The 26,464-nt window shown below is 36.0% G+C and overlaps 1 protein-coding gene across 8 annotated transcripts in view; it reads right to left on the bottom strand.

Moving 5' to 3' along the window:
* Positions 1–26,464, bottom strand: part of WDR37 (WD repeat domain 37) — a 51,912-nt gene that overhangs the window by 3,313 nt on the left and 22,135 nt on the right. For all 8 annotated transcript variants that reach the window (XM_068934328.1, XM_009683957.2, XM_068934325.1 and 5 more), the window contains 10 exons: positions 25,817–25,912; positions 25,582–25,646; positions 21,041–21,176; positions 19,404–19,475; positions 17,242–17,286; positions 15,437–15,513; positions 13,848–14,085; positions 13,185–13,326; positions 897–1,031; positions 396–510 (listed from right to left, as the gene is read on the bottom strand). In XM_068934328.1, the coding sequence (XP_068790429.1) occupies positions 396–510; positions 897–1,031; positions 13,185–13,326; positions 13,848–14,085; positions 15,437–15,513; positions 17,242–17,286; positions 19,404–19,475; positions 21,041–21,176; positions 25,582–25,646; positions 25,817–25,912 (1,121 nt within the window). The remainder of the gene's footprint in view (positions 1–395; positions 511–896; positions 1,032–13,184; positions 13,327–13,847; positions 14,086–15,436; positions 15,514–17,241; positions 17,287–19,403; positions 19,476–21,040; positions 21,177–25,581; positions 25,647–25,816; positions 25,913–26,464) is intronic.

The following is a 26,464-nucleotide window of genomic DNA, read 5'->3' as shown; positions in this document are numbered from 1 at the left end:
AAATATACTGTAATTGAAACAAAATATGAAACCTCAGCAAGTTATTTTCCTGACAAGATTCACATCAAGATGTTAAAACACATTTTGAAGGCTCTTAAACATTTTTTGTGTTTCCTATATAAGGTAGACATTAGTATCGCTTTAGCAAGGAGAAAAGTTATGAAATCCAACCGACTGAAACAACTTTTCTGATTTCAATTAAAAAAATCCAAAATGATATGTTACTCATTTGCATGTTGGTCATTTTCAATAATTAACAATGGTATATTCAACCATTTCTACAGATAAGCTTCTTTCAGCATTTTTCAGCTTTTCAACCAGAGCTCAAACCCTAATTTTAACCTTGTATGAAAGAGAAGAACAGACATACTTTAAGGCTGTAAAAATTCAGTTACCTGTCTATTACTGCGAGGGAGGCGTGCTAATCGCACTCCTGACATGTCAAATAATCTAACCTGTCGGTTATCATGTGGAAGGGCAATGATTCTTTGGCCAACACACACATTAATCCTGCAGAGAAGAGACAAAAACAGGTTATGTACAAAACAGTGAGCCCGGCAAACAGATTTTGACAGTACAAGTTTAAGTTCACTGAAAGTGGTATAGCTGATTTTTTTTCCTGGTAGATTGCATAAGCAAAAGTAAGTGTATTAAACCATTGAGTTATTTTCTGTAGTATTAGATGCTCAAACAGGCTTAACCTTTGTACCACATATGAAAACCTCTGAAAAGCAGTATGACGCATCTATTAAAAATGCTCTACACACGTATTTTACAAAACCACTTCAGAGCTTTTTCCAAATCTAATGAATTTCACTGTACAATCTTAAGTCAGCAAATTAAATTTCTATTCAATGAATTAAGACTAGAAAATGGTAACTCAAAAGTCTGCTTACCTGTTGACTGCAGAGTCTGTGCGGATAGTTGCAATAGGAGACCTCATGTTTTTCAAATCCCAAACTTTTACAGTACGGTCATCACTTCCAGAAACAACATTGTCCCCCACAGTGAAAACTGCTGATGTCACAGTGCTAAACAATTGGGAATTAAAAAATCAAGTCAAGCTCCAAAACTCTTTATTAAACTAGCACCCAATTTAAAGTTCTGTTTCTATATTCCCTTTAAAATGTTTGGCTTGCATTTTTTTTAAACCAAAGTAACTTGAAATATTAAATCTTCAAGTGAGGATTTTAGAATAAAATATATTCTTACAAGAAGCCCTGTCACTTAAGAGCTACAGGGTTACACTGGTGAAAGAGCTAAGAAAAGAAGCCCAGCAGGAGAAAGTCAGTCTGGAGACACCTCTCACATTCCATTTGTCCTAATATGAACCAAATATAGCATTACATATTTTAGGATAAATGTTCGTAGCTCACTCTCGAGTCTTAATTCACTTATATAGTAATGTTCAGTAAGCTATTCAGACAATCAGAATGGAATCAGTGGTGTACAGTAAAATTGTCCTTCTTATGTCTTTTGAGACCAAATTCTTGAAATTTTCCATCCAAACACTTCTTTAAAGTTACCTCAGGCATTTATGTTATTCACAGGACAGACAGAGGCGATCTAAAATTCATGATTTGAGGTGAACTTAATACCATTGTGAAAACACAGCTAAACACGCTATAATACATAGATAGAGCTTCAAGTATAACTTTACTAGCAGTAACCCTCAGTCTACTAATTTCTAACATTCCTATTCTACAAGTAGCTAAAGCCTGATAGTCGTATGAGAAAAATGGCAAGTTGTCATATCAGGTAGCATGACAGCCAGATCTTCAAATTTGCCTCATTATGTCAACAATTGCAAAAGGGCAGCCAGAGAGAGTCTCCCAATAATATTTCTGGTGACTGTAGGTGCAATATGTTACTCTCAGGAAAAGTTATACAAAGAATTTTATTACAGGAATAGTATACTGAATAATTATCATGATGAGGAAGCAATGTTTTTAACCTATTTTTACCTTTTACCTATTATTTCATATTAAGCAATCAACGTTTTTGTACTACGCTTACTTTAGCACTAGGTAAGCTCTCAACTCTTTAAAAAAAAAAAAAAATTGTTTTCCACCTACATGATGTACTAACAAAGCATTTCCATCTCTCCCCAAGATCATTAAAAAAGGCTTCTCAGCTCTGTTTCTATAGATTTGATTTAATGACCTATCTTGTAACTTGGGTCACGCACATCAATTTCTTAGAATGCAGTAATTTTAATTTAAGTTGTCAGTTGTTGCTGTCACTTTGGTTGTTCTGCAGAAATTTGAATTCATGTCCTATCCAAGCTGCTGATTGAGATTAGCACTAGCCAGGTCACAATGGACCACTTTAGGCAAGCCTCTTAATTTAAATTGACACCATATTAAGTTTTAATTAGGATGAAGGCTCACTTTATTCATGATACAAAGTTTCCTAATGCTTTATTAGAGTGCAGCTAAGCCACTAGGGAGATGATTATAATGTGAACCAAAAGGTCTTTGCCTAAGCCTCTGGACTTTATGAATCTAAAGTCAAAAAGTTAAAACATATAATGAAAGCCACAACTGATGACTCTCTGTTATTGGGCGCCTTAACATTTAGGAAGAAAATTCACTCACATCAAGTCACTTTGGGATAGAGCTGGCATGTTCTTAACACAGCACTTGTCTTCCACCCACCTGTCCTCCATAAAACTTAACAACTGCAATCCTCTCTTCACTACTTCTTTATCCAGTATTTATTTCAGTAAATTGTTCCACATACAAACTCTTTTCCTCCGATCCCCAAAAGGGAAAAGGGGGGGGGAAAAATATACTCTAGCTGGCACCATAGTCAATATTAAAATGCAGCACTGAACGTGAAAACGGACAACCAAAGCATTACTAACTCTAAACACAGAAGAGTTTGATAATATGTGTAAAATTTTATCATGTCTATGTTAGTACTATTTTTCTTATCCCCCCTCTCTCCTGGACTGGAAAATGCAAAAATACAAACTTTGTGCTAAAATTTTCATACCTCTATCCATTTGAAAGAGAAATTTCCAAAGTTGAGTTAAATTGTGCTTACCTTTCAAGAAAATAAACAACATACAAAACAGATGTGTCTAATACTAGGGGTGACGATACCAACAAAAAACTAACTTGAAATTAACTTTCAGACTTTCACTGAACTCAGTACCGCTATAATGCATTTAAAGTAACACTGTTTACAAGTTTAAAATTGGCTATTAAATCCCTATATGTTTTAACATACACTGTTCAACTTCCTCGTGCGCTTCAGCAGAAAGAATCCAAGACAGAGAAAAGCACCAGGAAATGAATACAGAGGATTTTAGTATTCTGCTACCAACATAGATATCTTATTTGTTTTCTCATCATACATTTTATTCCAATTACAGCTGTAATATGTTGTGAAACTGTCTTAAAATAATCCTCCAATTTCAAACGCCTTTTTCACAACTCTACAACGCTTTACAACTTCTTCGATCTTATACTGGTTCTCCTTTATCACTTGTCACTGTCAAACATGGTTAAGATTTTCTGACCACATAAAATTCTCTCATTCTTCAATTTATCGTATTTCAAATGAAAACATTCAAAAGTACTGCTGTGCAAACAGAATGCCAATTCAACCCTTTCTGTTCCTGCCAAAAGAAAAATATTTTCAAAAGAAAAATATTCCCTTTTCTGTATTATTTTCACTTTAACTATGGATTCTGATATTACTGGATAAAAAAAAGAAAATGTTTACAAAATAAAAACGCAACGCATTTTGCCTGTACTACTCTCTGACGACCAGGCAAATGACAGCAAGCCAGAAGGAAGACTGCCAGGCCATTTTCAGTGACATCCTTACAGAAGCTTAGCAGTCCTACTCCTCTGCCGATTGCTTCAACAGTTCATCACTGTACGGCAGTGCAGTTTGGAATTTGACTATTTGCATGTACATATGACTTTTTTAAAAAAAAAAAAAAAAAGCCTTCTTTGTAAGGAGTTCTGAACACAAAGGCTAGGTATATAACCAAGTGTTACTGGACCCAGTGTTTATGATCAAGAATTTTGTTCCCATAGTTTCAAAGTAAATAGTGTCTGGACACACTGCATAACATAGTGCTAGATATTACGCTTTCAAAAAAATGAAACATTACTCTTCTAGGGAAAAACTATACATACACTTGATTCAATTCTCAAAAATAGCCCATTTTCAATATTCAACTGCAAGCCTAAAAGTTTTAAGTAGCGTAATACCAAGGCTAGAGAGGCCAAGAGCATCTCATTCTCTCAAACTTGACAACTCTGGGGCAAGTTATCAGTACTTGATTGTCCTCTGTCTAGCAGCAGTTTCAGCAGAAACTTAGTGATGACTAAGCGTGAGAAGTTTCTTTATGTGGAATACATTCAGTTGATATTTAAAAAACAGATACACAGTTAAATTCAAGGACGTGTACAACTAACACCACCGACTTCAGAAAATGTGAGCAAGTGCTGTCCTCACAGCTTTTCTTATGCACTACAAATCATGCTTTGCCTCCTCTGCTATTCCAATTTAAGGCTTCTCTCAAGATGAGACAGATTCATCTTACCAAGTTTTAAAAACATTTTTTTTAATTAAGACAAAATAGCAACACGAAGAAAACCTCCTTCCTGCTCAGGGACTAAAACAGGATTTCAGCCCAACTGAAGGGGGAAGGGGAGGACACAGGAAGGAAAGTTTGTATAGGGAGAGAGAAGTTGGCAGGACAGCCAATATACAAATAAACTTTCAAAAATATTCCCTCCCTAACTCCACCCGCAGCACAAAAATTAAAAGACTTCCTTCTGCATTTTCTTTTGACTATTTTTACTTTCTGTTGATAGTAGTCTTCAATTTGTTCTAGGCAAGCTAAAACTGTAGTTAACATCCCCTTGGCTAAATTAATAAAAAGTGTCAACAAGAGATTATCAGACCATGTGTTAATGGAATGCTAGAAGACATTAGGTTTTTAATAACTCAGAAAGATGACAGGTATTGTAGGACATTAAAAAAAAAATGGCAAAGAGGAAGCAGTCTTATGACACTTTAAACCATGGGTCCCATAGGGAGTTTGGTGTGCTACTACTGTTCTCCCGAAAAGCTTCAGACTCCGCCAAACCCCAGCAAAACTCATTTATCTTGTCGCGGGGAGCAGCCGAGCGTGTACTTCCAGCTGACAGCGTGGCACTTTCTCACCACACACCACTGCCCGATCTGGAACATCCTGCTCCCTCCGTGGGTCTCAATCAACAGCAAGACGGTAATGCTCGCACTCCTCATTAGGCCGAACAGCTGTCTCCCCAGTCACACTGAGACACAGAACTGTTTTGCATAACAATCTGCTGAAATTTCACACACAGGGAAAAAATGATGTTGGAAATGTTAGACCATGAAATGCTGATGCAGAACACTTTCTGGCACTACATCAAAAAAAGTTAACACTATTCTTTCCACGCTGATATGCAGCTTATACCAAGATTTGCCATTAAACACTCGAGACGATTTCATTTTGCGCCTGCAGAAAGGCATCCACTCAAGAGCACTAACCTGTATGTTGGACTAGGTATGGAAAAATTGAATGAAAACAGAGCAATTATTCAACATTCCCCTAATTGTAGTTAAACAGCAAAACCTGATTGCTCTGATGTGTCTCATATTTTACATAATGACAATATTTTGTCTAACCTAAAGGAAGCTGCAATTGGGACAGTCCTTTCTAGGCAATAGGTCACTTTCTCTTAAGAGAGCAAAGTATTATCTCCGCACAGAATGGTCTAGAGCTGGTGGGGTAACATGCTGGGAAGCCAGGACATGGGTTTAAAACTGCAAGATAGGGACAGTATGTTGCTCATGTCAAAGGGCTACTGCTGTGGCCATCAGAGCACCATTTAAGAAGCACGGCAAGCATCTCCACATCTGGTTGCATATTAAGGTTTTGGAAAGAAGTGCTACAAGAGCTTAATTCCAAGAAGAGCTACGTGCACAATTCACAAAGTCTGTTTGTGGATTTAGCCTCAACTTTGCCCAGAGCTTTTTCTCAAACTTCAAAAATGATAAGAATGAACTATGGAAGAATTAATACAAGAAAAAAAAAATCTATTCAGGGAAAATTGTTAGCACAGAAAAATCATTTTTTAGCGTTTAAAATCAAAGTCTATACTAGAAACGTTTCATGACATCTAGAGAAAACAGCCCATCTCTCCTTTTTCTCTATACCCGTCTTAAAATAATAAAATGATAAAGGATTCAAAACAATCACTAACTCTTATGAGAATTACTGGATGGCAAATTAATAAATTAGTTAAAGTGCAGATATCTTTAAATCAACAACATTGCATTTATGATAGGACTAAAAGGGCCACTTCTCCCTGGAGTATTGTTGCACGTTACCTACGCTTTGGGATGACAAAACGCTATAAGGTGTTATACTTCACTCAATATGATACAAAGAAACAGGTTTGGGCTATACTTTTTTGTGGGTCATTCGAAGGAGGAGGGGGAAAAAAAAAAAGGTACTTTCTAGTATATACATTCAAGAATGGAATCAAGATTCTCTCCGTAGGCCGTAGTGAAACTTAAAGCGCTCAAGAGCAACTAAATACAGATTTTTGCCTGCATCTTTTTAGAAGTGGCTGACAAAATCCCTTGGGCTTATATCAAACTTAATTTATTAGTTTTTTTTTTTTTTACGGGGTGGGATAGGTAAAGGGTGTTTCTTCCTTTTAGCTACAGGGCTTTAGATTGTCAGCATTTGCTCTTCTGGCTTACAGAATAGTTTATTATCTTTATATTTTTATAACAATTAAGAAGCAATTTTACCATAAGGAAGTCAGCTAAGGACAAGAGAGGTTGAAACAAAACCAAACAGAAACACACCCATAGGAGTCTGAACAATGTCAGAATACTACAGTAATAGAATCACCCACTGTTTCAGTAGAAAAATTTTGCGCTACTTCTCACAGCAGCGGGACTGAGAGATCCACACATGGCGAATGCCTAAGACATCTCCTGAAGGCATTCTTTGAGTAGAAACAACAGAAAAGAAGTAGACAAAGCATCACCGATAGTATTAAACGCTGAAGCAAGAACAGAAGTATCTCAAGAAAAGATTGTTTATACTGGTTGTACCCTGCTGACAGCAGTTCAACTTGTGACGTTTTGTTTGGCACTAAAGGCCTGCAATGGGTCCTCTTCGCAACGTAACTTAAGCAAAGGCATAAACTTGTATGTCTAGAACTATAAGGAGATACACTTCAACTTCCCCAAGAAAACGTGGCTGAAATCTCCAGTAATAAGAATAGCTGACAGTGACTTTGTAATATTGGGGATATCTGGAATAAGACTTTCCAGCAGGGATTTCTAATGCCATTGCTGCCGGAAGAGATCTTTTCCCCCTCATCACTTGGTCTTTCTTTACTTACTTAGTCTTTACTTGTATTTACAAGTAAGCACAGATCAGAGTATGAGAATTAAATTTTAGGAAGAGACAATCTATGACAGCCTACTGACCTAGGCAAACCTGAGCTCCAGGAAACTAAAACAATTACTAGTCTCTTGATGCAGAATGCCATTTTGACATTAATTCGCAATTTACCACGTCAGAATTCAGCCCAGCATCCTAATCAGCCCCGCTTAAGTATTTTTACATTTTTTTAAACTGAGATTTTCCAGCAAACACAAGAATTAAAAGATGAAGCATCTCCTAGTGAGACATATTTGCACTTCACTGGTTTCAAAGTTTTCAGGATGAAGCACAATTCACCATCAAAGTGCATATTCGGAGACGCAGAGATGGCAGATTAACTAGGGCCTTCCTTTTAGGTCTCTAAAAAGAATATCTATAGCCATACAGTTGGAATGAAAGGAGAAGGAATAGTCTAAAAATACTATAAGCCTCCTTGTTCAGCTCTTCATGAGAAATAATATAACTACAAATTCATCCAGAAAGTAGCACACTGATATAGATTAAACGGCTAACACGTTCATGTTGGTGCACTGGCTTTAACTATAAAGACTAATAAGTCTGAGAATCCACACATACATTTTGGGGTTTTTTTGGTTTTTTGGCTAGGTCAATAATACTTGCTCATATTATAATTTTTTTGAGCCAAGAAACGTGTTCACCATCATGACAGTTTGGTGCATAACTATATACTGAACACTCAAGAAAAATTAACAAAGGTCATTCACTAAGAGCAGCTATCCAAAGCTGCTTTGGAAGACAACATTTTACTCTCTGAAGGATGGCATTTGCAAGTAGAGACTTGGAATTTGTTTTTATTCAAGCATTTCAAGGGATGATACGGGCCCAAACACTGTGTACATTTGACCTTCACTGAAAAAAAAGAAAAATATTTCAATATGCATCAGATAACTCTTTAGCTGCATTTAAGCTCTACATCTAAACATACTACAAACATTTATCAAAAGCAACATATGATTCAGAAGAGGTATATATGTCCATTAGCTGATAAGCACCCCGTTGCCAATAGGGTACTCATTTATTTCCCGTCTTACAGAACTGTCAGAACAAAAGTAGAAAACATGCAGGGTACTTCAGTGGACCTGCACAGGCAAAGATTTTTTTAGGCTACAAATGGTAAAGACTTCTAATGCAAACACTTTAGAAGGCTGCACACATCAAGGTAGACCTCAGCACACGCGGCATACTTGAAGAAGCATATATAGCTTGATGAGTTTTTTCTGCAAGACGTCTGTCAATGTCTGTTCTCCAACATGGGAACTATTCCCTTAAAGTGCAACCAGTCTGTGCCTGGATAACAATATAAACATAACCTTTTGCCAGTGCTCTGTTAAATGTCTCTGTTATGAGACATGTGGTTGGGGCTTGACAACAAAAGGAACGTAAATTCCTTGGGGCATCCACCCCCCACAGTCAGACAATAACAAAGATAAAAATCAGGTCGTATTCCTACACCATTCATTATTTTTTAATCAGCCTGCAATAATTAGTGAGACATGAACTGGGGGCACGACAAATCTAAAAGGACATGTGATATTTTTATCACTATGCAAGGAAGACACAGGCAAGTCACACATCTACTGAATTGAAACAAACATTTATCAGAAAAAAGAAAACAAGCAGTGCTTACAGATTTAGAAAAGGCCCTAGGAAGACACAACTTCAAAAGACTTGAATTCATATTGGAGATTCAGCTCAACACAGGCTCCAAGTGCAAAAGTACTACTAACGTACTAAAATCATCTTTCAATGTATAAATGTCCAAACATATTGTAAAACACACTTTGAGGCAAAACAGGTTACTTTTTTTTGAAGAAAAAAAAAGTAGCTAATTTGTAAGGAATTAAAAAAAGCTAATATGTAGGGTATTTAAAAAAAAAAAAAAGAGAGAGAGAGAGATTTCATCATAATCTAAGTCTCTATTTACACAGGAAACAAAGATATTCAGTATAATAAAAAGGTAAAATAAAATCAAGTGCCTAGAATTTGAAGCCAGGCAGACTCAGAGCAGGGAGGCACAGAAGGTTTAATGGGGAAGTTAGCTAACCATCAGGATGAGCAACTTTTAGGATTTACCAAGGGCTATGTTGAATTCCTCATCACTGGAAGAACCTAATATACAAGCCACAACTCTACAAAAATTATCTTGTAATTCAAAATAGGCATTAATTCAAGACGCATGCCGACCATACAGATCCCTTCTGGCCTTACTGCAGGATGGTTTTTTTCTTGGACTAGGCCACAATTGTCATGTGACTGGACTACATGAAATGGTCTGCTTTTAATAAAGAAAGCTTTGATGTGCTCAGAGGTGATTTCTTAGTCCATTTACATAAAATACAAATAATCTCTCATAGCTAGCATATACACATATTTCGACAGAGTATCCCTTCACGGTACACAGCAATGCAGAGGAATTGCTTTCAATTTTTGGAAGTCAATTAAATTTATAAAATCATACTGTGTATATAACAAGATATCTTAATCTCTCAATACGTCAGCATCATTGTATTATATTTTCATAAGGTATTCTGCTATTTTGACTAAATCTTAAATTTAACTCATTAAAGATACTGAAAAAGTAGTTGAAATTACACCATCCAATTTGTCTTCAGGATGCAAACAGATACAAAACATAATACTGCAGTGAACAAAAACTGAGGCTTATGAGCAGGTTTAAAGTCTTGCTTTCCTCCCTCACATTTCAAAACCTAAAAATTGTTCTTGGTACTAAGAATCACATGCCTAGTGCAAAGTTTTAGCCACCAGCAGAGCTCTGGTGCCATCTGCTGGATTGGTTCTTACATCTGCATTCAGGTAAAACTTAACAGGCTCCTTCACCATAATTATGGCTGTGTGATCGTATGCCACTGAATATTATTTAGAAAAAACTGATTTTCCTCTTCAGTCTCGCATTTCAGTCTTTGTGCGCTGAGGAGCGCTCACCCCCAAAAGAAGTTTTACACCATTCCAGAGACAAGCGAGCGCTACGCAGAGTCAAACAGGACACAAAGGAAGGAAACAAAATTCTGAGCCATATCCTGTTAGATCTCAATGACGGTTTGAATCACGACCTGAACAAAAAGGACCATCAGTCTAACTGCGGGTGAAAAAATAGCAAAATTTAGTCTTTTACAATAAAATTCTCTCACTCTTGGTACTTGAATCAATCTGCATCATCCACACTACGTCTTTGTATACATCACTTTGTAAAGCCTTGCATGTCACCTTTCAGCTTTCATCTCAACTTTTAAAACCATACACTCTGTATCAGTGCGACGACAGTCAGGAAGACATGCTCAGGTAGAACTGTTATAAGAAGAAATATAAGATTCTTGGGGCCACAGTGCAACGAATACTCTATGTTGGACTCATTACTGAAGTGAGTGGTGTCTAGTTATACTGGTTAGCAGTTGATCTGGATGAAATACACAGGAAAAAACCAGCAATTCTAGATAGCTATTCATCAGCTACTATTTGGCAGGAAGCTGTTAAAATTCAGGGTTAACAATTTTAAATCATTAGGGTTAATGATCGTAAGGCTGAATTTACAGAACTGGTTTCAAGAGCTTATCAAAATATTAAAAAGTTGGGAGATTATTTCAACAGACATTCAAGAAAGCAAAAAAAAAAAAAAAAGTTTTGATGAATCAGAAAGTATCAGCTATAAGAGGGGACAAAGGAAGCAAGCAAGAGTGAGGCCTCCTGCTTACTATCCAAAAATACAGATTTCTTAGATCATTTGCCTTGCCTTAAGTTTTACTTCCAAAAATAGAATTAGTTCAACCTGAAACAGAAGACGCTTTAACAGACAACATCAAAAGGGTGCAGCTGTGCCTTAGGTAGTGAACCTAAAAAGGTAAATACCTCTCTCAACAGTGCTATAGGGGTTTATCGTCAATTCTCCACCACTGAGCTCTGCACTATATGTTTTCCAGTGAACAGCTGAAATAGTTTATTTTTTGCTGCTTAATGTGAGAAGATTGTTAAACTGAGTTATTTAAAAATATATTTTGCCAATAAGACCAAAAATAAAATACTTCATAGTACGTGCCATCTCCAATCTCCGCTGTGACTGTATTTTTCAGTAAAAAAAAAAAAAAAACACCTTCCATGACAGAATCACCTCTTCAGTAAAATAATGAGCTGAACAATCTTATAGGTTAATAGCAGTCCGTTTGGGGGCTCTTAAAAGTTGTAGCGTCTTTGGTGAAAGAGCCTATTCCAATGCTAAGAACTAAGAGCATTCAAACAGACAAACGAAGACAAAAGATAAAGCTGACAAATGTAAACACGAAGACAGTTAAAAACTGGAGTAGAAGTGATCTAGAAGGTTGCTTAAAGTCTCTTCCATAAAAAATAAACTCCTGGACCATTTATAGATCTCAGTGATAGACCCTGAAATACCAGCTAGCATCCCTTATGATAGGCACCATCACCTCAGATCAATGTCATTTGATCTCAGCATATATACGGAAAAACACTAATGTCAGTCATGTTCCTTTTTCCTGTTCCAGGACAAAGCAACGAGTTAGGACGTGGGGAAAAAAAAAAAAAATGCAAGCACCAGACACAGAAACTCCCACCTTTTCCAAGTCCTTCTAGAAGAGGAGACAGAAACAGCAGGAAGATAACAAGAAACAATTCTAGGACAGAGACCATAAAATTAAGCCTACTCTTCTATCAGGAGAAGATAGCTATTTATATAGAATGATTGCCATGTATCAAATATTTATCTGGTTGGACAGTCTTAGCAGGAGGAGGAATTTTTTTGTTTTGTTTTTAGAAGAGGTTTTAATTCAGATTTACATCCAATAGCTGGGAAAATAATAAAGTGGATACTGAAACTTGGTCGTAATGCAAACCATACATTCAAATTAACACAAAATGGAAATGTAAATAAATGTTTGGGGTTTTTTGTTTTGAACTAGCACTCACAATCACCTTTTATTCAGAAGATGAAATTTAGTTTCCTGAAAAGTCAAGTTCAAACTTCCAAAACCTTAAAAGAGAGGAACTTCCTTGGGTAATGTTTTTCAAAGTTATTCCTGCATTCTCCATCTATCTGAGCTGTGATTAACAAAAAGGTAACTCAACACCAGATAATGGATTCTCATGACTATGTTTGTCTATTCTCAACAGCAGCCAGTATAACATCTGAAAGTCTAAATTAGTAACCAAAAGCGTTACATCAAAGAGATCCTTGTTTTGATAGAAAGTATTGATCAGTGCCCTTACTTTATTTTTTTTGTACAAATTAGAAACTCTAACTTAAAGAATAAAAATTAATATTGATTTTGGTTCTTCTGCTTCCAAAAAAGTAACCTTTCACACTGAACATTATGACAAATAAAGAAAATCTGTTTCATCAACTTCATTACAGCAATACCCCTAAGCTACGGACATAAGCAATGGTACAAAACAACCCGTTTACCTTAAAATTTTATTGTAAGGAGTTTTATCTAGACTTACCATATAAGCAACATCACACCAAGAGCCCTGGCTGCTGTTTTGGAAATTAATTACTGTTGTATTACATTTGAAGGAGGACAGTTAGGGGTTTCTGTGAAAATCAGTCTCATAAAACAGGGGAATGAACTTAGTACCTCAAAAAGAGCACAGGAACAGTTTTGTTCAGATTAGCAACTGAATACATTTATACTTTCGAAACTTTAAAAAAAAAAACTATGAAACAACTGTCACTTACTCTGTGTGGCCCTGAAAGACATTCACAGAATGGATAGAAGGATCTCGGAAATCCCACAGACGAAAGGTTGTATCACGTGATGATGTCACCACAAGACGCTGGGTGGGATGTGTACAACAATGTGTTAGCTCTTGGTCATGCCCTACAACCACAGATGAAAACATATAAGGTAATGAAAATAAGACTTTTCATTTCCACACACATTTGGAATGAAATGCTGGTAACACAAGTTTTGGCGGGGGGGGGGGGGGGGGGGGAGGGGAGGGGGTTCTCCCCTCACCCACCAAACAGTAAAAGAATAATCATTCTGAATTCTAACATTACTGCTGTCACACAAGTTGAGAATCATATTTAAAAGCAAAATAAGCTATTACTCATTTCACATTATTAAGGGGCTGTAATTTATTGCTACTTAATATATCATCAATACAGTAAAGGCAAAAAGCATTTGATACATTGCACGCTCAGAAGAGTAAAAAAGCATGCTCAGAGCATTTCCAAGTTTGGGATTTTAGAAAACACCACATCACTGAGCAGCAGTTTAAGTCTCATGCACACCCCCTTCTTACTCCAGAGAAACAACTTACTTTTCCCAATGTTCAACAAGTAATCCCCCATGTAAAATATATCAGCAATTTTTCCTTTTGTTGAGTGAAGAGATACCTGTTAGAGAATGGACGAGTTCGGAGGTCTCCACATCATACAGATTTGCTGTCCTATCCCACGAAGCTGTCACAGCTTGCTTTCCCCCAACAAGCCAGTCTGCTGCTATGACCACTCCTTGATGGCTTTTGAGTGAAGTTAGCGGGACTCTGATAGTGGGACAATCGCTAGAACCGTCTCCATCTCCATCAGGTTCATCTTTATCCGAGAACTCAACTTCATCTTCTCCAGACATTTGCTGCAAAATGAAAGAGAAAAAGTATTAATAAATGAAAAGGAGTGTGCCTAAGTTACACTTTACAGTATTTTCCCATCCTCTTCAGGTAAATCTAGGTAATGTAATTCTATAGAATGTAACCTCTTTAGGTATCCACTATCAAATGCTATCAAAGAGAGGACAGTTATGTCAGAGCTAAAAAGTTTGGAAGAGTTTTTAAAATGAAAGACTCATTTCGTCTACATTAAGTCACTTACCCATATGATCCCATCAACTGTCTGGCTAGTCTTTTTATATTCCCCACACCGCATCACTCTTGAGTTTCATTCCACTACATACATAGAGATCACTACTTCCCTTTAAATTTTTAAAGGCAGTACATGTCTAACGTGCTGCTGAACGTTTTGACTCTTTGAGAAGACAATCTTTTACAGCCATATTTCATCCTTTAGAATCAAAGATCATGACATCAAGATTTGTCTGGTGGTCAAAACATCAGCAATGCCTGACAGCAAGTAAACTGAATGCAAGATAAATTATTTTCCTACACCAGGAAGTATCAACCTCTAAGCTCTACTTCACTAATGCACGACAAATACACCTGTTTTTTGCCATGCTGTATTGCGAAAAAGGTAACGTTTGTACTACTCTTTCAATATAGAAATGCTGAATCAAATCATCTGAATCAAACATTTTCAAGAGTCTAACTATATATCTCATATTATACAGCCGAGCCTCAGCTTGCTGAGAAGCTCAAACTATAAGCTACTTTAGTCTTCACAATTTAGCGCAAGTAATTTTTAAGTCAAATACAGGATGTGACAGTCTATAGTAAACACTGACTGAAGAATTATCTAGGGACAACAATGACAGATAGTATGAGGATGACTGGTGAGGGTAAATTAGAAATCAAACTTAGTGACATAATTAAGCAGATAACACAAGTGTGAATCTTTACGATCAGTTTTCAATTCATGGCAACGATAAACAACATATGTGCCTCAAAAGTTAAACTACCAGAATTTAAGTAGTTTAAAAAGAACTTCATTATTCTTTATGATTTGGATTATTATAAACAAATTGCACTTGCCACTTCATTTACTTAAACATTTATTAGCTTGAACAAAAGAGTCAATTAATGCACTTCCAGACTCTGTTCTGCACCACAGCTCTTAGAAACGTGAAAGGAATCTTCTTTGAAAGAAAGACACCAAAACATATCTGTTCACCTAAAACCTTAATATCCCACCTTTGCAATCCTGAAATCATGTAATTTTTTAATTATGTAGAAATTCAACATTCAGTCTTATAACACCCATATCTGATGAAATTGCTATGCAATTAGTTTAGTCTCAATAAGTTGATTGCTTACATTGCAGTCTGCAGTTGGCTGAGGTGTAGGCAACTGTACGATGTATCTCCAGATGTGAGCTGTCTGGTCTCCAGATGCTACAGAGGAAAAAGAAAGAGAGAGAGAGAGAGAAACAGAGAGAGAGAAAGAGAGAGAGAGAGAGACTGACTAAATATGAGCGTTGCCACAAACAATAAAAACAAGTTTCATGTTACATATTTGGCAATAACGTCTGAGATCACATCTTTTTCTAACAGTTACTGCTACATGACCTTTTTGGTAAGCAAGTCTCAGTGCCCATGAAATGGTTACTTCCCTGGCTTCAACACATAAGAACATAATTCAATACGCAAACTGCTAAGTAGGTGCCAAATTAATCATTCCTACAGTGAAATTATCCACTGAAACAGTGCACCTCAGAACACAAACATCAGTAGTATTCTAATAGATAACATTCGAAGAAGACGTTTAATATATTAGCATCCTTTGTTTGCTTTTTCCTAAAATACTGGATTTCCTCTTCATTCAATGATTTCTTCTATCAAATGTTTTAGTGTGGATTTAATGAGAAATCCAAAACAGCAAGAGTGAAGCTACGCTGCTTCCACCTCAAGTAACTCATCTTATGCAGCAACAGTTATCAGCTCTGCAGGCACCATCTGATTTTAGACCTTCTGTTGCTGAAAGATACTTATCCATTATTACATAATGAGAAACCCAAGCTTCTCTTTGCTGCATACCAATCAAACATGCTGCTACTACTTAAATATACAGTGTTGAGGGTTCCAGATTAAGGAAAAAAAACAGGTATTATGGGTCTGCAGATTTGGCAAGTGCAAAACACACGAAAACATTTGGAAAAACTTCTTAACTAATAGACGGAGGAAGAAGGGTGGAAGAAAGGTTATCAGTCTTTTATGATTTCTGATGTCAGTACTCTGGGAGCAGAGTGGAGGGCTGTTTATTTTGAAGTAGCCATAAGCCTATCAAGTAACACTGAAAAAAGCAGGTCCTCTGAAAACCTTCAGTGCAAATATTTTGAAGAACCTACCTCTTGGCAAAATCACAGAACAAAAGTTTAGCTACGGGTGGTTTCAAGCTTTTGAGTGAAGAAAAGGTCAGTTTTATATAGGAATATCGTTTATGGAACTGCAACATTGACTACAGTTACCATCAGAAAACAGGAAAAATCTAACTAGCCTTACTTAAATCATTGCTAGCTGAACTGCCAGAAAGCATTCTACTTCCTAGCTTCCTGGGGAGTAGTCACTGCAGATGCAAAAGGAAGTCATAATAGCAGTGTTTTAATTTCTAACCCCAATAATAATTACCCTCATTTTACAATGACTTACCCAGTAGCAGCGAATTGAATTCAGGTCTCTTTAGCCCCAGAGCTAGTGCCCTAACTGCCGGACAGTACGAATCCTACTATTAACCACATTAGACAGTTTTTAAACCCAAAGCTGTACTGAAAATATTCTCAACCTTGAGAATGCAGTTACTCTAATACTTCTGAGTTGCTTTTTCTGCATATCCAGTATCAAATATCCTTTTTCCTTTACTTCCGGAAAACTTTTATATGTATATTTCAAAGTGTTAAACATATGATTCCAAGTGACTCTTTCAAAAAAGGTGAGTACAAATGACGATACGTTAAATATAGAGGGGAAGATCTACCTCTCGTTACTTATGCCTTAAAATACGTAGATTATTTCATCAGTGATGATATTGCCAAGGGAGGGGCTGCAACACCAAAAAGACGTTAGTGAATGACATGCTTATTTTTCCATTTACGATTAACATAGCATGTGAAAAAATTTACATACCTGTAAGAGCCACTTGCTCAGTTGGATGAAACTTTATGGAATTTACTGTGTAAAACAAAGTAAAGTTTTAAGCAAGTAACATTAAAAAAATATTTCACAATGATTTATCATTAAAAGCACTGAGAAATCAGAAAGTCTTAAGCAATTTTTTGTAGGATAGCAATCACTTAAATGAGAGAAGTCATAATGCTATTGGAGTAAATAAACCTATGTAAAGTTAAGGAAAAGAGGCACAGTTAATGATAGACACCACAATATACATTTTATAGTAAGCTATTTCAGGAATCTAGCACAAATACTGCACATTTTGAAGGATGAAAAAGCCTACATTCAAGTTATCATGTATAAGCTTGCAGAGGAGAAGTTCTATTTATGGATGTCCAGAGTATTAGGTACTCATAAATATTTATAACACAATGAAAGCCTACTATGTAGGAACATTGACTCCCTGATTATGGCTAAAAATTGCAAGAACAAATGCCTGAAAACCTAATGCAAATAATACAAACTAAGTTTCAGTCCCAAAGTTACAAGTACTTGGAATATGACTGTTTTAGGATTGAATCCTGCAAGAATTCTACCAGCCTAAAAAGCTCCTTTTCATTTTTTATTTCAACAAATTAACATTCAATTACTTTTCTTCACTAAGTATTTTGGTCTGCAAAAATCCATAGCCTTCTCTTCTACAGTTCCTCAAGACAGAACTTAAAAATCATTTCCATTCATCATACAAGTATTATAGATGCCTATGTTCTCAAAAGAATGCTAGTATTTAGTAGTAAGCTCAAAAGATACTCAATTTTTTCACACTGAACTAACTCAGCAGTGTAACAGTTGCTGGTACCCAACATCTTTGCTGCATTTTAACCAGCTGTCAAACATCATCAAGTAAACACAGCTTTACTAAACGGAAAATGTATGAACTGAATTTTTTATTTTTATTTTTACTTAGTTTATACATCACTGTTTAAATACAGTTTAGAGTCTCTTATTCTTGTTGTGGTTTCCCAAATAGCGGTTAAAAACAAACAAAAAAGTAAATGCAAGGAGCTGAAGCTTTCAAATATGACTTATGGAGACTAATATTTCCTTTACCATATAGCAGCAGACCTGAGATATCTGAATGCCATCAGATTAAAAAGCATAAATTAAAATGGTAACTGATGTTCCTATGCACCTCTCCATAGGGCATTACCATATTTGTGTTTCAGGAGCTAAAAGTCATACAGGAGAAAAAGAAAGTACAACTGATGGGTCAAGCAGCTGCCACTCTCTGGAGAGCTTAATTCCACTGGTATCTTTGCTGCAAAGTTCATGAGATGTACTGAATTACTTCACCAAACATTTCAGGTCAATGACTGTTCCTCATTTTCTGGGTGCAAGACTCAATACCTCAGGGTATGATCTGTCAAAGCACTCAGCTCCCAGCAGCAAGTAAGAACTATGAAAAACCTCTTTTCAATCTATAAAAGATTGATATGCACTATATCTCCCCTTCTATCTCGTAATGTGTAAAGTAACAGGTGCTTGTCAAATTTTGCACCAAAAGTAAAGATTAACAGCAAAAACATGTATTGTACTGCAGCTCTCCATCCACAGAGTGGTTTTAAGTTCATTTTTCGGAAATATTTATACTGCATAGAAAAAGACAGATACTTATATGGAATTAACTGTCTTCAAAGCAAGATTTTAATCCTATGCAGTAAGTTACCCATGGGATCACATATTGAACAACGAAGAGCAAAGAGATGGTGATCCAGCAACTGTATCTTACAGCTCACATAAAACACAGATCCTGTGAAATAAACAGTCTCTGATTACATAAGGCACTCTCATTTTGCACATGCATGAAAAGCCCAATGAATTCCGACATTTAACTAAGTGCCTTAACTGTGCCTGAAAATTTTATTTAACTGTTGTTTATTCACTCAACATTTATGGAACTGTCTTAATAATCTCTCTCTTAAAAAAAAAAAAAAATCACATTATAAAACCTTCCTCCGTATGAAGATTAATGGAACTTTTACAATTTACTTGTTAATAATGTTGGCAAGCCTTCAAGTAATACTACTATAAAAACATTGTTGTGGTTGTCTAAAACACATTTTCCCCCCTCCCATATGCATTCCATTTCCTGTTTTTGCAAAATGCCCTTATCTTACCTGATCCAACATGCCCTACGTACTTGACAAGGCACTTTCCTGTTTCTATGCTCCACAGCAAGGCAGTATGATCTACAAAGGTTAAAAAGTAGCTATAAACATGAATACGTAATATTACCAATATGTATTTTTCAATTTTAACACTGATTCAACAAACAAGTTCTCTCTGAATATAAATGACAACATATGAAATAGTCTCCAAATGTAAAAAACAGACAACCCCTCTAATAATATTACCTTGTATACCAAAGTAACTAGTCCATAGTTACAAGCTTCCAAATATTAAAACCCAATAGGCATGTCTCAATAGAAATAAGAGCGCTATTCCAATTAAATTAGTTTGTTGTATTGAAAGGCAAATTCTACTTCCAATATTTTTCTTATTTGGGTATATACTTATGCATAATGCCCCCACTGTATATCACGAGATTCAAAAAACAATACAGAAAGTGATTAAGAGTGAAAAGGTAAGTCAGTCACTACAAACAAGAGTCCTATGCACAAACATATTTACTTCCTACATAAAAGTCTGTAATGCCGATAGGTTGCTGCAGGGCACTACAGACGTTTACTTAAAAAGGAAATCACTCTAAATGCCACTCCTCTGCCCTGCCACATCCCAAAACAAATAATTAATCTAAGTATGTTTAAGTGTGAAGAATCTTAATCCTGAACTGGAAAGTGGCCACTTCCAGGTTAGAGTCAGGACAAAGACAAAACATCCCACATACCTCTCAATACACACATAAAGTAATAAGCAGCTCAGTTTACAAAGCAAACGTTTCTGCTCCATAATACTCATGTCCACTGTCTCCAGACTCCGTTCCAGCTTCTGAAGACTGCCAGTTCTAGCTGACCAATTCTAACTGGCTATGACTTATTTTCCTAACATTTTTCCAAATCCATACGTCTCATAGATTGATTTTTGGATACTAATACTGCTAGCAACTTATTTGGTAGTACCTGTTCCCTCTCTTAAGTGGGTAGGAGTTTAATAAGATATGCAAGGAATATACTTAACTGAAATAACTGAAAAGTTAAGATTTTTAGTTGCCCCTATAACCTTAGGCAACAGCCAGAAGAACCTAAGAATATAAGAACATGCACATTACGACTACTTAGTCTATGACTTCCATAAAAGGCTAAACTAGTATTACGATAGAAAGTCTGAAAGGATCTCTGTATACAGTAGTAAAGCATTTCACATGAAAGCCCTCTCCAAGCAAGCAGCTCCACAAACTACACGTTTACACCCATCCAACTGGCTAGAGCTGACTCTAAGGAAAGAGTGACCTGCACAGAAGTTAAGAGGCAAACAGTTTAAAAGGATCAGCAAGGATGCCTGAACTTTTTAAAGCTATATCAAAATTAAACGCATTAAAAAAAAAAAAAAAACACGCTATTTAAAAATTTTGCTAATGAACCTTCTTAAAATGAACTCCTTCAGAAGCATAGTTGCACAGAGCTACTAAAAAAGATAGTTAAGTCAGCAATTCTTAACACAAAGACTGACAATAAAAGATCAGCTGAGATCCTGTGGTGGACCTAAGTGTTCAAGTATGCTTTTGATCTACTTTTGCTATTGTTTACAGACTAAACCAGAATTGTCTTAAGATTCAAGCAATGCAAGACTTTACCAGCAGATGCAGTCCCCAAAACCACTGGTTGAGTTTTCGCAACACTGACATCCCAAATACCATCCCTGTGGCCAACATACTCCTTTACCAGTTGACATATTGCCCTTGATGTTGTAGTTTTAAAACTGGATACAATCTGAAATAGCAGAGAGATCAACATATTTTTTTCGACATCGATTCAGGATCAAGTAACTTATCCCCCACAAATACATTGCTTATAGCGTTTGCTAGACTGACAAACAGGTACTAACTTTTTCTCGTACCAATTCCTCAATTTTCTAACAGTTTGCTATTGTCAAGAGTTTGACGTTTCATGGTAGGAAAGTGAGCCTGGATGCAAATGCACCACTTGATTTCTTCTTTTTGTAACACCCTCCCCCCTTCTTTACAGAAAGCGAGATGAACTATTCTATATTGCAGTGATGCAATCTCAGTGGAGTAATTAGGTTGCACAAACACAGCGTGCATTCCCATTCAGTTTGGAAGATAAAGAATTATAACAAAAAACTTCTTTTGCCTATCCCAAAACAATTTCATCTGACAACTTACAGACATGTTTTACAGTGTAAAGCCTTGGAGAGTGCATTGCTTATGACATAGTTCAAGCAAAAACCGGAAACATTCCCATTTAAAACACTCGCTGCCGTTTTTCCTCAAAAGAGCAAAGAGCTAATCAGATCAAACATCAACCTGGGAGCATATGTCAGTTATTTTGTGTAATAAAGCCTTTTTTTAAAAGATACGTCAAACTCATCTAAAAATGTAATAAGCACATTCCCTCAAAATCAATGCTGTTTAGGGAAAACAGAGAAGTCTTATTAAATCCAAATTAGCATGTGGGTAAATACTCTCAAATGAAAAGAAGAAAAAAAAAACGTCTAACAAAAAGGGAAAACTCCAAGGCACTGAGGCACAGGAAGATGAAAAACACTGGGATGTTTTGAAAGGTACCTGAACTGCAGAAATTCTGCATTTTCAAATGAAAGAGGAGTGCAATATTAAAAAGTTTGCCTTGCTGGAACACTTCCAGAGACATAACTGAAATCAACTGTAGAGAAAAATGACTTCAATAAGAGCAAAACCACAGTGAAAACTACACTATTTTACCCCACAAGTCTTGGGGCGCATAACCGTACTCTGAGGAAGGCTGTCTGAAAAGTTTTGTTAAAATTGGAAGAAAAAAATATATATACATAACAGTGTTTTCCTCTGCCTGCAATTATGAGCAGGTATCTATCGGATGGGTTAAGTAAAAATCTTTAAATGCTGTAACACAAATCACGTTAAGATGTATCTACAACTTAGCAAGACAATTAGAAAATGAAGTCTATATTTCAGACACAATAAACTAAGGATAAAAACCTGTTAGTTTGTGGCATCAAAAAATAAAAGGTCTTAAGTATGCCATTAAAGCAAATTACTTCGGAAAAGGTTTTTAAAAGTTAGGAATTTCTGTGAGACTTACAGAGTATTCCAAATTTCGAGCATGTCAGCTTTGCAATGATGAAAGGATAATGCCCCATTTGAATTCCAAATTAACAGTTAATATGCATTTCAGTCTCATAGCAGCAGAAGCAACAATCTTTAAGGACGCATTGAAAAGGAAGTGGGTTAATGGTAAAGGTTATTAGCTCAGCTGTACACCAGAGTTTCATAAGCCTTGAATACAATCCTATGGATGCAACTTCACCTAGAATATAGATCTTAAACCAAATGGAGTATTTATGAGAACTGGAACAGCAGTAACATACCTCTCAGCTCAAATTCCAAACTTAAAACTTTTCAAGCCTTAGTCTCACACTCAGCCTAGAGTCTGTGTTCTGTTTTTCCAATTTTGAGGCAAATTCTCCTGTCAAAGCTTTCTGAAACAAACGTTATCTCCTATTCAGGAACAGCTACCCACCCTCCTTCCCCCCCCTCCTCTTTTTTTTTTTTTTTTTTTTTTGCTCTCCATCAATTGGTTTTATATAATTGCTCATAAACAACATTTCAAGAAAGTAAAGGAAATGTTTATATACATGCAAGTTATTAAAAAAACAACTTTCTATAGTGCAGAAGTCTGTTTTTTTAGTAACTTCCATAAACCTTGGACTATCATATTATAATTCAAACAACCGGGCAATCATATCTAGAATGTTTCTGCTTATTCTGTCCTCTTTCTTAAATCTGTAGAGTTTCATGCATTTCATTCCATATGGAGGTTCCTTAGAATGGAGACAACTGCCTGCAAGTAATATCAAAATACCATTTTAAAATGTCTCTTAAGTGGATAGGATACATTAGAAATAAGAACGGAAAATTCATCTACTCAGGAACAGCCCAGCAACATTGTGCTGTAACCGAATAATGGAGTTTACTATGGAATAACATTATGTAGTGAGGTCAGTGACTGCACCTACCAAAAAGTTTTATTCCCTTCAAATGCTCAATGGAAGGGTGAAGAAAATACCTTAAGAGGTCCTTTCCCTGGTCAAAAAAAAAAAAAAAAAGAAAAAAGAAAAAAAAAAGAGAGCCCAGGAAAAGCGTTTATGGTGGCACAAGTTACATAATTTCAGTTTATTTCAGGATTCTGCATAAACTGTTGGTGTTTTTCTGATGTCTTAACCACTCTTACAGCCAGGGATCATTAACATCACCAGTAACAACTTGTTGACATCAACAAGGCATGAATTTCACAAAGCAATTCCTTCATCTACAAACTGTTGTAGCTAGACTACAGCATCTCTACCATTAATACATCCAAAAAAGGATTTTTAGAGTACCATACACTAGATCTAATCTGTCCCTTCAAGATTTGGACACTGATGGATTACCTCGGCTGTTCAAACCATCCTTATTCTGATACAGATTTTGCCAACTTAACATTCAGACTCTCAACTCATCTAAGGAATAAAAAGTACCCAGATATGGGAATTTTCCTCATGAGGGACTATGATTCAAGCTTGATTACCTCAACGTTTTCCCCAAGAAACCGAGCAGACTGGAATATTTTAGTCATAGCATGTTTTTCCAAGACGGCAGTCAAGGACCAGTTTTATGATTAGAACAGGCAAATATTGAGAGCTCTTATCAGAACAAACCTAAACTTTTTATAGGTTGGCAATCAGAAAAATGTAATCTCGTGCAATTACACAAAACAAGTTGGTCTGTAAAACTTAAGTCTCTTCTAATTTACTTCACAGAAAAACAACAGACTTTAACAAGTTTTGAATTAGGCTCACAGTGACAGTATAAAGGAGAGGTATAAGAGCAAATCTGCCACCCACCACCCAACTTGACTTGGAACACAACCCATTTTTGGTGAATACCATAATTCATTCACTGCCTCTGAAAATACAAACTTAAGAACTTTATAGCTGTGAACTCTTCAAAACTCATTTTCCCAGATACTGGCAATAGGAAACTTTAAATGCATCCCGTTCAGATAAACAGAGAAAGATCATAGTTTGTTAGAAAAATAGTTATAGCCCCTCCCGAACTTTTGGTTATAGTCTCTTTGTGGCTGAAGAGCCCAAAAACCAGAGCTGTTTAACTCTTCTGAGCAGGAAGGAGGCAGAGGCCCAAATACAACCACTCCTACAAACTACAGAAAGGACGTGAACAAAGGACACACTGGAGAGAGATGCTCTCAGCTTAATCAATCATTCTCCTCACCTCTCCTCTCTACCCCGCAATAAATTCTGATTCAACGGTGCAGGAAGAAATACATCAGCATTTAAACAGCTGTTAATTATCAACTGATAGATAGATATGATGCTTATAGAAAGTTACTGAATTATTCATGTTCCGCTACTCATGACTACTTTGCTGTGCATGCATATAATATCGGGAAGCAAAGCAGTTAGCCAGTCTTCAACCCCATACATCCCAGCTTCCCACACTGAAGTTGCAAGATCTGCCTGCCTTGCCCAGGATATATGAGCGCTACGTACTTTACTTTACAAGCAAGCAAAAGATGACAAGCATTTAACACCGGCCGCAAAAAAAAAAACACTAGAGAAAATACTAACTCATAACAATTCATAATGACACAATAGCTATACTGTTAGTACTGTGTTGTCTCTACTTAAATGTCGTCATTAATGAATTTGTAAGTCATTAACTATTAAAAAAAAAAGAGGCATCTCTAGGTACCAGTTTGGCAAGAATTAAAAAAAAAAAAAACCTCACAGCTCCAACACCCCTCCATAATAGAACACTGCTCAAATGGTATCTACAGATCCCTACTTAAATCCCCATTTCAACCACAACACTCAAATCTTTACTCAGAACTTCACCATCAACTAAGTTTTCTGTTTCCCTCATGAAATTGGATTCTTTTTTGTTATTCTATTACAAAAGAGTAACTTCACACACACATGTGCATACAAACTCTCTCCATTCCAATATTCATCCTATAAAAAGTATCAGCAATTATTGTAAAAATATTATGTTCTTGAAGAGCATTATTGAATCTTTAAGTTGAGTAATTTACAACTTAAAGACAGCCACGTTAGTCTCGTGAGTACACATTGATGAGTAAAGGTTTAACTGTCTCATACCTTGCTAGTAGATGCCTTGTAAGTTGTCTTTAATTTCTGAGAAAGTTGACTGGTACTATGACTGGCTGTTGAGATAAACAAATGTATAGATAGATATTTCAGATACAACATTAACTTATTTATAGCATTGTATTAACTCCCTTCAATAAGATTCCCTTCAATACATTTTTAACAGATAAGTACAGAGAAAGTAAACTCAAAAACACTAGTTTAGGATTCTTTGTGTTTCTCTTACCTTTTGTTTTCAGTTGTCCTTTGCTCAGCTCAGCTCCATCGATTGTCTGTCCTTCTGCTGCTAAACGCTCATTAAGCGTATCAATCTCTCTGCGCACTAACAACAGCATAAAAATTCACATTATTGCCAAAAAAAAAAAAAAGACTAAAACAGAATCATTAACATATTATTTCAAAATTGTTATGATTAACAAGCAATCTATTTTACTTTTAAGGACAGGAAGGGAGATCAACTGTGATTTTATAAAAGCAGTTCTCACCAAGATATAAACTAAGTTTCATGCTGAATTTTCCAGAGATCAACCTTGACCCAGATTCCAAGGAAAGTATTACTCGCTTCTAATTACTGTTACTTTTACTACTAAACGTGACTAAAGATTAACAAAAGAGCTTCTGTAAAATACATGGCACACCTGTATTGAATTAAATTCAATACGAGACAGAAAGCCTACAGTATAACAAGTATGAGCCAATTAGTATGACATTTCTTGACAAAGATTTTATTTATCTCGAAATACTATTCTCCCTTAAATGCTTATCTACCTCTAGAGTTAAAAAAAAAAAGCAGCAAAATTACATGAATCCTTTTTATCCTTCAAAAAGTACCCAAAAAATTGAAGAATTTGACATATACGTATTTCATTCAAGT

This window comes from Struthio camelus, chromosome 2, assembly GCF_040807025.1.
Source record: "Struthio camelus isolate bStrCam1 chromosome 2, bStrCam1.hap1, whole genome shotgun sequence".
NCBI classification, from domain to species: domain Eukaryota; kingdom Metazoa; phylum Chordata; class Aves; order Struthioniformes; family Struthionidae; genus Struthio; species Struthio camelus.
This window is presented reverse-complemented; position numbering and strand designations above follow the sequence as displayed.